This window comes from Melospiza georgiana, chromosome 12 (genome assembly GCF_028018845.1).
Source record: "Melospiza georgiana isolate bMelGeo1 chromosome 12, bMelGeo1.pri, whole genome shotgun sequence".
Lineage (NCBI taxonomy): Eukaryota > Metazoa > Chordata > Aves > Passeriformes > Passerellidae > Melospiza > Melospiza georgiana.
In genome coordinates this window covers 11,155,735-11,168,455 of record NC_080441.1, presented here as the reverse complement: position 1 = coordinate 11,168,455, position 12,721 = coordinate 11,155,735, and the positions used below count along the sequence as shown (strand labels likewise).

At 40.3% G+C, this 12,721-nt stretch overlaps 1 protein-coding gene across 6 annotated transcripts in view; it reads right to left on the bottom strand.

Moving 5' to 3' along the window:
• Nucleotides 1-12,721, bottom strand: part of VBP1 (VHL binding protein 1) — a 39,133-nt gene that overhangs the window by 7,659 nt on the left and 18,753 nt on the right. Inside the window, exons 13-22 of one of the 6 annotated variants that reach the window (XM_058032716.1) lie at nucleotides 12,326-12,472; nucleotides 11,831-11,890; nucleotides 11,616-11,726; nucleotides 10,854-10,970; nucleotides 10,707-10,737; nucleotides 10,092-10,212; nucleotides 8,167-8,190; nucleotides 7,982-8,038; nucleotides 7,552-7,659; nucleotides 2,673-7,000 (exon numbers count right to left, since the gene is read on the bottom strand). In XM_058032716.1, the coding sequence (XP_057888699.1) occupies nucleotides 6,986-7,000; nucleotides 7,552-7,659; nucleotides 7,982-8,038; nucleotides 8,167-8,190; nucleotides 10,092-10,212; nucleotides 10,707-10,737; nucleotides 10,854-10,970; nucleotides 11,616-11,726; nucleotides 11,831-11,890; nucleotides 12,326-12,472 (791 nt within the window). In that variant the 3' untranslated portion in view covers nucleotides 2,673-6,985. Of the gene's footprint in view, nucleotides 1-1,633; nucleotides 1,718-2,672; nucleotides 7,001-7,551; nucleotides 7,660-7,981; nucleotides 8,039-8,166; nucleotides 8,191-10,091; nucleotides 10,213-10,706; nucleotides 10,738-10,853; nucleotides 10,971-11,615; nucleotides 11,727-11,830; nucleotides 11,891-12,325; nucleotides 12,473-12,721 lie in introns of those variants that run through there. The other 5 variants (XM_058032722.1, XM_058032718.1, XM_058032719.1 and 2 more) reach the window with 5 other exon arrangements.

Genomic DNA, 12,721 nt, shown 5'->3' with positions numbered 1-12,721 from the left:
TTTTGAAATAGAAACTTATTTTCTGAAATAAAAAAAAGCTCAAGTAAAACCTACCCCCAAGACAGTATTTTCACTCTGCAGAGCAGAATACCATTACAATTCCTCAGTGCAGGCTTGTTTTGAATAAAAGAAAATCTACTTTAACATCTACATCCAAGTACTCTATGATCACCATTGAGGACCTCTTCTGCAGACACACCTGTATTTGATCAGAGCACCTCTCAAATCTGAGAATTAGGGAGCTTCCAAGATGTTCAGATCCAGAGATTAGGAAGATCCACAAGGTTTTGAAGAACTGAAGAGAAGCACAGGACTCAGGCACAGCCCCAGTACTCCTGGAGCCACGTGATACAGCACACAAAATACTTCAGACACGGGTACTGGAAGGAAACTACATGGAACCAAACACAGCAGCTACAGAGGCAGCCACCAGCACGGGATGAGGGATGTGACAGATGCCCTCAGAGTGTTTGCTGAGGCTGTTCATGTCCTGCTTCCTGCCAGGGTGGCCACCCTGACTGCAGAGTCAGCAGAGAGCACAGGTTCTCCCCTGTCAGGATCAGTGAGGTCTCGCAGGGCAGCTGAAGACATGGCCCTTCCCTTTCACTTTCATCTTTGCTGGCCTCTCATGAGGCATGGAAGGAAGTTAGCTGGAAGAAGCAATGTATTTCCAGCCCAGTAAGGATTTATCAGATCCTAATTATTGTTAAAAAACCTTAAAGGAAAAGGAGGAACTGGATCACTGGAAGTAAATGCACTGCACCTGTCTGGTCAGGTCCTATGCCCAGATAAGACACAGCAGCAGTACAAGCACTGCATCTAGAAACACCAAAATGCAAGTCAAACAAATTTATGTCTATAAAAGCAGCTGTATCAGATGAGGCAGAGATCCAACACTTCCCAAGATCCCCAAGGCAGCTAGGTACAGCCACTGTGATCAATAGTTATTGATCAAAGGAAATAAACAGCAATCAAGACTGTGGACCAAGAGTGTACCGAGCTCAAAGTGGACAAGAGATGACTGTGAGATGATGCCACTGCATCAGACACTGATTTCTGCTTTTCAACCCCTCAACAGAATCATCAAACCCTTGGAACATCAGTTTTCAAAGCTGAATAAACAAGTTCGGCCTGTTTTCCAGAAGATACACATTTGCTGGTTTTCAAGAACACATAGGCGCTTCTGAAAAGTGAATCTCCTCAGCAGGGCAGAACCTGATTAAGAGAGGAAGCTGCACGGGAAGGTGTTGGGAGCAGGGCACGTTATCCCGGCAGCAGGAGCGGCCAGGCGTGCCCCGCCCGGTGCGGGCGGAGGGCTCTCCCCACACGGGGCTCACCGGCACCGCAATAACGCGGCACTGCTGAACGCGGCCGGCTCGGGATGGCACAGGGCAATCACTGGGGAAAAGGCCCGGACTGAAGCCGTGCAGGGCCTCCGTCGCCCTCACCCCGGTACCGCCCGTCTGCCGAGGTGCCGCCTCACGGGGCCGGGCCCGGCTGGCGGAGCGCAGCCCCCACCCCTCGGCCCCGCACCGCATGAACGCGCCTCGGGGATGCCCAGCCCCACTGCCGGGACCCTTCCCCAGGAACCCCGCCCCAGGGCTGCCCGGCCGCGCTCGCCGGGCCCGCTCACCACGAACGCCGCCTCGGGGATGCCGAGCGGGCCGCGCTTCCCGCCCGCCGCTGCCGCCGCCTCGCTGCCTCCGGCCGCCGCCATTTGGGAACGGACGGTGCATGCGCGGCGTGCGCCACGGGCGTCATCGCGTCAGCGCCGAGCCGGCCGCGGACACCGCCCATTGGCCCAGCGGCGCGAGGGGGCGGGGCAGGAAGGGAAGCTCCGGCAGGAAGGGGAAGGCTCCGCTGTGAAAGGGAAAGAGCCGGCAGAGAGGGGCGGGCTCCACTGTGTAGGGGAAGCCTCCCGTGTGAAAGGCAAGGATCCGATAGGATGGGCCAGCTCCGGCAGGAAGGGGCGGCTCCGCTGTGAAAGGGAGGTTCCGGCAGCGGGGCCTGCCTGGGGTGGCCGGGGCTGGGAGCGCCTTGCCTGCCCCATGCCGGGAAGGAGATGCTGCCTGACCCACCCTGTGCTTCTGCCTGCGGAGGAAGCGCCCTTGTTTCTAAACGCAGCGTGACAAGCCAAATAGAGCAAACAGGAGCAATCCTTGAACAATCTACAATAACCATTCCTAAAGGATCAGCGGTAATGCCTGCCCTACATTCACACGCACAGGCTGCTCCCGGCCCGTGCCCTCACAGCCGGCTCGTCGCAGCCCGGCCGAGCCCGCAGCTCATCGCCGCTGCCCGGGCCTCAGCTCTGAGATGGAGACCAACACGAATGAACTAAGTAGTCCAAGCTCACAACTGAAAACAGATCTCTGCAAGCTAAAGAAACAAAAATACTGCTATTAAAAATAGAGTTTTCTGCTGTAGAAAGAAGGAGCAGCTGCGCACCCCCATGTCCTTACTCTCCACACCGCTGGAATGATGATGGCTGGGAATGAACCCAGCTCCAGGCAAACCCAGCCAAGGCTCACAGTGCCCCTGGAGCCTTCTCTGCTCCAATGTAAACACAGAGCTGGAACAAGCCAGTTAAACACCTTAATTCAGCCATGGCTTATAGGCATTGTAGAAAGCCTTAAGCCTGAGAACACAAAAAATGATCACATATACACATGCCTTGCATATGCCAAAGTTTATTTTTTTCCAAAACCTGTTTCATCAAATATGTGGATATGAGCAGTTTTTTAAAAAATGAACAATTTGCATATTAACAAATTGTGAAGTTCCACAATTAAAATATCAACACAGCCAGTCTTGTGCTTAGGCTTATTTTTTAAAAAATTCATAGAACATAAATCCTTAGATTTTTTTCCAGTTTGTGGCTAGTATATTTTCCACACATTCTGTATTCTTATAAAATGAAGGAACTCACAGAAAGGAACATCTGTACAAGAATACATCTGAAAAAAAGCAACCTAAATTATCATAGCTCCTTTTAAATAAATATCCAATAAAAGGCACAAACCTGTTATGGGAGAAAACATAACATACAAAACAAGACCTATTAAATAAATAAAGTGTGGGTTGGGATGAGGGAAATCTGTTCCAGCACCTATTTTGTCATTGCTCCAAGATGAGATTCCAGCCAAACATTTGGTAAAGGATTAAGCTTAATCACAAGGATACACATCTGAGATATACTGAAAGATTTGACGTTACAATTCCTGTTGTAACTGTACCAGTTACTACAATCTCTTTAAATAGATGATCATGAGAATCTGCATAAAGTGGTGATGCAGAAATGTACAGATCAATGACAGGTCAGATACATCTTCAGAGTCATAGCAACAGGTATTCTATAGTCCTAGCTATCAGTAATGTATAAATGATAACATGTACAGTTTCCATTGCTCAAAAATATAATCTTTTCAATGGAAATAAATGATGATACAGTGCCTTTAGATGTTATCCTTACAATACAAACTACCCCAAACAAAGTTTTCCTTTTTATGTACAAATTAAGCACCGATCCACAGTGCATACTATTCTAATTGTAACCCCCCCCCCCCCCCCCAATCCCTGCCACACATCAAAATATCCAGCTGGGGATAGATACACCCTGTATTCAATCTTGTAGTCAGAAGTTCTGTTGTTACTTTTGTGTGTGTGGTTTTTGCTGTTTGCTTTGTTTTTTTCTTAAACAAAAGTCCATTTGTTATTTTACCTACAAATATTCCACCACTATGTGCACAGAACAGATTTTTCTAGTACACATGCCCAAAATTCATTAAAAAAAAAATCAATGACTTCTTGGAGGCAAAGTCAAACTATATCTAGAGATCATTAGAAAACCCCAGTTATTTAGAGGTACATGTTCAAGTCCAAGAGGCCTCACACAATCCACCTTTCCCAAGTCCCTCAGAAGCCATCCAATGCATGTTCCATGACAGCCTGCCTGTAGCAGCACCAGCTCCCAACAGTGAGGCTCAAGTGACCCACTAAAGTACAATAATGCAAAGTGTACAGCACAAATCAAAGTCTTCCTCCTTGTTCAGACAAACATGGAGAGACATCTTAGTCATCAGTTTCCTGAAGTATGCAGAACACCACTGTGATCCAATGAGTCAGAAGAAAAATCACATTTATATACATCTCTCTTCACTCCTCACAACTGCTGTTTGCAGTTTCTGCAGGCTGGTACAGTCGCCCTCAAGAACAACCCTGGTGTTCAAAGTGGGGTTTTTTTGTGGAGAATAGCCATAAAAGCCTTGACAGCATCCTAAGTCCTTGGTTTTCACTTCTCATGTATGTTATTTAAACACATACTCTGCCATTTTGTGTGTTCCAACATGTGCACAAGAAAGAGTTGGGCAAAACCCAGTCCTGTGCACTTGTGTGCAGAGAGAAGGTACAAAGTGATCTTGCTTCACAAGGATCAAGCTGTAAGCTGTGTTTCAAATCAACAAAAGAAGGTAGGTTATAAAGTTCTTAAAACATACTTTGTGGCTGTTTCTCCTTTTTTAATACTAATAAGTTGGTATCAGACAGCTTTGCTATAAGAAAGCAGACCAAAAGAACCATTAAAAGATCAGAGCAAATCAGAAGTAGTGCAAGCTGTTATCCAGTACTAAATCCATTTTTGAGCCAGGTATATTCCAGATATTCAGAATGCTCTGAAATAAAGTTATAACAAATATATACTGCTTGCCAGGCATTTATTTGCATATTTTATTAAAATAATGTGTTATTACTTATACAACTCAGTATAAGAAAGAGACCCAACAGCTTACAGTGCTAGGAACTGCCTGCCTGTAGCACTCTCACTTCTGCCATTAATGCCCAGACATTTATAACTACATGGACTGATCTAATTTGAACACAAGACTTTTGACTGCTGAATGAATCTATGGAATTCACTATTTCTTAAATAAACAGTCCCCTCAACACAACGACCCATTCTAAATGGCATCTATTCCCTCAGCATGTGGAGGGCAACTATAGGCACTGAAGAACTCATTGGCTTAAAATTGTACAATTGTTCAACCCAATAAAGGTGGATTAAAGCTTGAAGCCCTTTGTAATTCAAACTTGAACATTAAACAACCATATACTGAGTCCAAATCCTTTCAAAATCAATATACATCAAGGAATACTGAGTTTTAAATTTCTGCAAGGTTTCAATTTCCAGGAAATCAGCAGTTACAGATTTCAAGGGTTGAGGAGAGGAGTTTTATTTTGTTTCTTTTGTACTGATTCATTGGCAAAATATTTACCATAGGGTTAAGAAATATTACTTTTGCATTCTTTGGACAGAATTAAGCATTTTGAAAAATAGAAGGGTTGTTCTCACTCTGAGGAATGTGCTTTATTCAGAAGTTCTCTACAGGAGAGTTTGACAAGATTCTCAGACCTATCTGCATTTATGGTGAGAGTGAGAGATATTTCTGCAATTTCAGACTCTCCCAAAAGATAGAAGACATACTATGCTGGAGGTCTATTGTAACAATAGAAAACTCAGCTTTAATATTAATCATTATTAGAAGCAATTTTACAGGAGAGCTTTTCATTGCATTTTGCTACAAAACTTCTGGAGGAAAGGTTCCCACTTTTATCTACTTAATTATAATTAATGGGTTTTTTTAATGCTATCACTTTTTATCAGACAGTGAAAAATACAAGATAAGGCATTTTCATAGCCAATTTCAGTTCTGGAGGAAGATTCTTAAGTACAAAATATGTTCCAGAAGTCTGTACACATCTGACCCATTGTGAACAGCAATATTTCATAAATTAGTTGATTTTAAAGATTTTCCTCTCAAAAAGAGTCCAAAGAAACATAGCATTTTTACATTGAAATTACTACAGAAGAAAAAGATTACTGCAGCATCAAAGAAACAACTATCTAAAAGTTTACATGTATTTACACATTTAAAAATAATTATTTTTATATGGTTTACAACTAGGTTCTTATTCCAAAAAAGAAGCACAAGCTATTCTCTACAGCTGGATAATTTCAAAATAGTTGCCAGTTCATGAGTGTCAGCATGATTGCAGGCTTGGAGTATTTTGACCTAATGGACTTTAGAAAGAAGAGTTGGCTCTCCTGCCTCTCTGCAGTTATCAGCAAGGCTCTCAGGGTGCTGCAGGGCTGGGGCACTGACAGACCCTGGCTCCCAAGGCTGCTCTCCCCTGAGCCCCTGGGAGGTGCCACCTGCACAGAAGGAACCTGTGAAGTGCAGCTGCTGGAGCTGCATGAGCTGTTCTGGAACACTCATTTCCCCATGTCCATCACACACTTGCAGCCTTGCAGCTGCTGGCTCTTTTTACTTAGCCCTGTAACCTGTAATACTGACATACCAATGGAGCAATTTATTATTTTTACTATGTCTATGTAATATGTGTCTTGATGATTCACAGCATTTCAAACTCACATTTAAAATTTGTAAATTACTCTAAGTTATTCTAATGTGAAAAAGCTGTCTGACTTCACACAATGTTGGCTTTATGATAATGCAAGCATTGCTCTATCAGAGTATTTATTAGAGCACATAAAAATTTGATTGCTCAACTTGATTTTGTGTTGTGTCTTGGTTACAGCAGCCACAGAATTTATGAATAAAATAAATAACTTGACATTCTCAGTCAATTCCTAAGGTAATCCACTGATGATTAAGGTTGTAGAGCAATCATGTAACCTTCTCCTTGATTTTGAACATGGTAATCCAGCTTGCACCTTCTGAGTCAACCTCAATAAAAATACAGTTTTCTGCTGAGCAGTTAAAAAATAAATCAGGAAACAAACATGACTTCACACTGCAGTGACTGTTATAAACAAGAATCTCTAAAGCATTGCAGTTCAAAATAATATTGTATTATACAGGGAATAAGCAGTTGCCCTGTTCAGGAATACATCATGGAAAGATTGAAATTCAGTCTTTTCTTTTTTACCAGTATTTGGTTGTTGTCACATCTTGTTGCTTTGGTGGTTCTACATAAACTGTATCTGTGAAACAAAGATTATGTATTAATGCCACTTTATATAACAAATGCTTTCCCAGTGTTTTAGAATAAAGAATCTATTTGGCTGCCTTGTTACTTTTAAGTTAAGTCTATAGGCTTTGGCACTTAAAAAGCCCCCAAAGAATATTAAGACCAATGTATTTGGATGACAAGAGTACAGTTTCTCCAGCTTGAATGATCTCTTGTCCATGCCTTTTCCCCTCCCACATCACCTGATCCTTGAAGAAGCTTCCAGCATTGCTCTGGTCAGCATGACTAATTCAAGTATCCAGCTAATGTCATAAGGAAAATAAAACCTACATACCTTCACCACTCCTGTTTACTTGTGAGAAGTAAAAATCTGATTTTGATTTTCTTCCTTGCTTCCTGCAATTCCATCACCTGAATTTGCCTCCTCACCAGAAAAAACTGCTGCCCTTGAGGAACCCCTCACTTGCACATGCAGAAATACACCTGCAGCCTTTCATGAAGCCTTTGGTTGTGTTTGCCAAGGCTGAAGTTTCAATGTGAACAAGATTAAAGAGCACTGCTCACCTGAGTTTCAGAAACGGGTGCAAAAGGATTTGTTGGCCTTAGACCAGGCTGTGTGTACATCATTGTCTGGGGTGCCATCAAAGGAGCAGCTCCAACCTGAGGAGGTACCTGTGAGAAAAACAAAAACCCCACAAAACTAAATATATAAAATGCAAACTACTTCCACAAGATACATCTTTTTGCATTTAAAGTATAGTAAAAAAGAAAAATATAGACACACATAGAGAATAAAGTCAAAGCTTTTAAAAACCACTGCTATATCAACCCCAGAGTCATCTTTCAATGCAGTATGAGAAACATACCAGATTTTACACACTATTGCCAACACATTTAATGTGCAGGATGGCTTGAACATCATAATTCATGACATGAAACCCACTGGTAGAGACAACTCAGTTTTCAGGAACTCAAAACAAATCAAGCTTCTTACCATTCCATATACAGGCACTTGAGGTGTGGTCAATGGGTATGTGATAGGAGCAGGTACCTTTAAACAAGAAAATTTTAAATTTCAGAGAAACTCATGCAAACTTAGTGATAGATATACAGAACTTTGAAAACTACGTATTTTTCAGTACTAAAAATAACCAATGTATTTACAAGAAATTGACTTACATATGCAGGATAGTGTACTCCATTCTGGCATAGCAAAAGGATAAGATAGAAAATTATTTAATAGGTATTCATGCTGGAAATTCTAACTAAGGGATGGATTCAAGTCCAGTACCATAACAGTTTTTAACTATGCTCACTTATTAAAACCATTAAAGTGTGGGGGGAAAAAAGTGCAATGACAGTAACATAAATTAATAAGCTTAGAAAGTTACCACTAGTACAACTTACAGCAAAATTAGGAATTTTACTACACCTAGCCAGGTTTGAGCATGTTGCTTGCACAAGCATGTGTGTGAGAAGCTTTTAGAGGGCATGGCATGCAATGCTCCTTCTTCCTCCCATTATGGGAGAAGGGCATAGGAAAAAAGCCAAGAAAGCCAGTGACCATCTGGTTTAGGAACTGAATAGCAGCAGATGTTTAGTCAGGTTGGTGTTGCCCACATAGTAACATCTGATGTCAGCACATGTCACAATATGACAAAAGAAAAATGAAGAGCATTTTCAGCCTTATATCAGGTGACATTCACAGCCCAGCAATTCATGTGCTTCCTAAGGCCATGCTTTGTTAAGCTGTGCTAATTGCACTGAATCCCAGATGCTGGTTAAAGCCTGGCTATGGGACAGGATGCAGTGGTTCATGAATTGGAGGGTGAGCTGAGTGCCAGAGGCCAGCCAGGACACTGCACTCTGCACTTCTGGGACACACATTTTAAAGAGCTCAGAGCTGAGCTAGATCTTCACATCAGTAATTGTTTGGAGCTCCAGGAAAATGCATGACCAGACACCTGGCATAAAACAGTCAAATGCTTAGACCTGATGAACATATGAAATAAAACATAACTTTAAATCTACAGTGATCAATGGGTACTAAGGTATCCTCTATGTTCCAGAAATAAAAATGCATCAGCACTCTAACAACACATTCCAGAGCACCTAGAGGGGATAGAGAGATTGTATGGTCTCAAAAAAATTTCACATGAGAGTGCAATACAACTGTGCCCTCTCACCAAATTTTTTAGTTTCATTTTTGAGTCCAATACTGGATTTAATATTGCATTCAAGTTCTCTAATTCTGAATGAGCATAGTCATAAGACAAGGAAAAGACGCATTAAAGGCAAAACTATGGTTATTGCAAAATTAAGTCAGACAGCAGTCCAAAATTCACAGGAAATGTGGTAATTATCCTAGTTGTCTGTATAACTGAGATGAACATCTACTTCCCTCTAAGAGCTCTATTTTAGAAGTGATTCATATTTCTATGAATATAACACAGTTGAAAAATCTTAAATCATATGAAAGTCAGTTGCCTACAGATACTCCTCCTAGAAATGAAAACTCTTCATTTAAATAACTATAAAAGATACACTTAACATTTTCTACTGTGTTAAAAATATGAAGTTGCTGTTGAGCAATATCAGAAGTCCAAAGTGCTGCTTGACCTCATTATTGGGGTGCCTTGCAGGGGTTGCAGCAGTGTTCCATGATAAAACTGAGAAAGGAGCAAAGACTGGAAGGAACTGCAGTTTTGCCCTTAAAACACATTCTTTGGATTCTTCAAGGTGAATTTTTGTGTGCACATTTGCATGTCAGGGGAATGGGAGCATCTCAAACATGCATATCAGGAATTTTCTGGACTGAGATGATTTGTTTCAATCCCAAAAGAATTTATGAACTCAGACAGGTAATCCACCCTTCACTTGAGATGTAAGCCCTTAATGGACAAGTTTTTCAGTGAGGGGAAATAAAGCATGCTAAAGTCTCTACCTCATTCAGCAATATCCTATGATCCTGCAAGCATTCCCTGCCACCCCCAGTCTTGTATCAAATGCCTTTGAATTTTAAAATTAAATTTAATTTGAAATGAATGTAAGCAGAGAAGCAGCATTTGCTAAAATGAAGTGTGATTTCACAGTACAGAAATTACCATGTGTGGAATAGTGGGTAAGGGAGTTGGGGTCCACGTGGTTGATGTGCTTGTTTTTGCTTGCCAGTTTGTTCCACCAGTAAGTTTTTTCTCTGTAGGCTGAGACCACTGCATATCTGATCTAAAATGAAGCCATGGTGTTAGTTTTCATGGAGAGGCAACAGCTAGAGTAAAACAACATGACAGGAAACCCAAACATCCCTTAATGCATGCACAGAGCTGAAATCTATGAACAAACAGAATTTCAGTAATTACTTAGCATCTCTTCTCCAGTAAGTGTGAAGTCTGGGGCTTCTTTTTGTGTTCAAAGTGAACTATCAGTGCTGCACTGTGCATTTAATGATTAACTGGAGTTTGGGGTAACTTTTATAGTGTTTCATAAACATAAAAATACTTCAATAAAAATACAGCAATTGCAAAACTAATTAAAGTGATTTTCTTTAAAAGTTAAGGTTGGCCACATTGTGCTGACTAACCACAAACACACTGTTCCAATGCACTTCTGTTATTTTGGATTGTTTCAAGAGATGAAATTCTTGCCATGTTAGTGCCAGAGACTGTTAAATAGTCACCTGAGAATATTCTAAGTACATATATATGCATATATATACTTACTTTTTGGATGGAGTTCCTCCAAAGCCAAGATCTGTCAGGGAAAAGAAGCAGACAAAATCCTTAAGCATTTCAATTTGAGAGGGGAAAAAAAGCTTATTTTGCTTTTAGTAAAAATGGAAAAGTAAATTTTAAAGGCTTCACACTTACTTCCTACTAGATTTGCAAGTGAAGAATCAAGGTCATTTGCTAGAATTTTTCCACTTTGCTGACTGGCTACAGTGCCTTTTTGACTTTGTGGTGGTACTGTGGGTTGCAATACATCATCTAGAAAGTTAAAACCTAAACAAAGAAAATAAAAGCAACTGTTAACAAAATGGTTACACTACATTTAATAAATGACATCTATAGGCCAGTGGGGTATTTTCTTTACAGAGCACTAAATTGAGTATATGTGAAGGTACAACATTATGGAAGTATTTAAGACTTTGAGAGAAGCATAGTATAACTTATTATTTTTCATGGAATACTGTATTGTACCTACTAATCTAAAAGAATCTTGAACTGTATTTTAACAATACTTTGCTACACAGAAGAGAAAGACTAACTCAGGTATTCTTCAAGAAACACACACAACCAGTTCTGCACTTCTGGATGGAATCAGAGAGAAATCATCACCACATATCAAGAGAAAATACAGAAGAAAAATGAACATGAGCTTACCCATTAGGAGAATCCAGTGGGCCACATTCCAAGTTTGTTCCCCCAGAGAGAGAGGAAACAGTTATTACACAGAGAATGAAATCAGTCCAAGCTAATTTCAAAGTAAATAACTAACAACTGAACTGGTTGCCTCTTATCAGCTCATAATCACCTTGCAAATATATTAAGTTAATAAATTTTCAACTGCAGTAGCAATTGTTAAGCAATTTTTGCCTGTAGGGTATAAATTAGTCATAAGGCAGTTTTTACCACTTGCAGTCCTGTACTCTGGTGCTGTAGATTTTCCTCCAAAAACAGCATCAAAGTCCACATTAATTGTTGAAGAGGCAGTACTTGGAGAAGCTGAATGAAGAGGAAAACCTGAAAAAAAAGCAGAATAATGAAATACACCCATGAAGTAATATCATTGATTCTAGTGAAACCAGAAAGTTTTAAAAAATGGAAAGAAAAAAAAATCCAATTACCATCAACAGTCACAGGATGATACACAGAAGCATATGTTGGTTTATGACCACTAAAATCATCTTTGCAAAAAGAGAGAAGAAAATAAGATCAGTTTTAAAGAGAAAAAGGAAGAGGGAACCCAACAATTAAGTCTGCAGTTAAAAATTAGGAAATTTTACTACTATAAAAAGGTTTTTTTTTTCTATTTTACAGATTTGAAAAGCCAAGTTACTCCTGCATTCCCAAAGAGAAAGGAGGCTGCAGTTTGAAAGATATCAGCTGCAGGTCTTAGGAAGTCTAGACTGGGCAAGCAGAACAAAATAACAGTTTATTTCAACTACAGAAATAAACATTTAAGGAAACATATAATTTACTACACCTGGAATTAATGCACCATTTTCACTTGTTAATAAAAAGTGAAGATTGGCACATACCACAAAAAGATTACATGGCCCACATTATCAGCATTATCACCTCCACTTGCAAATAAATTACATGGGGTTTGGTTTTGTTACCACTAAATAGTTCCACTGTTTGTTTGGAGGAAAAAGAAGAATTGATGAAAGGGGTGGCAGATTTTACAGCTTCTTCAACTGGCTTCATGTCAAAGATGTCCAGATGAGGTGGAGAACCAACACAACCATTTGAAGACGAGAAAGGACCTTTCAGATGCAGAAGTGAAGGAAAGAATACAGAGTACAAATAATGGAAAAGAAAAACAGACTGAATGATTGAATATGAGAATCTCTAGACAAAGTCAAATTGTAAATATTCTACCTAATGATCAAAGTTAGATACAAATTTTAGATAGATATTATCTAAAGACAAATCTTAGATACAAAGTTTTAGTTTCAGATAAAAATCTTAACAGCTCTGTTTAGGGAAAATAATCCTAGTATTGACATAAGGTG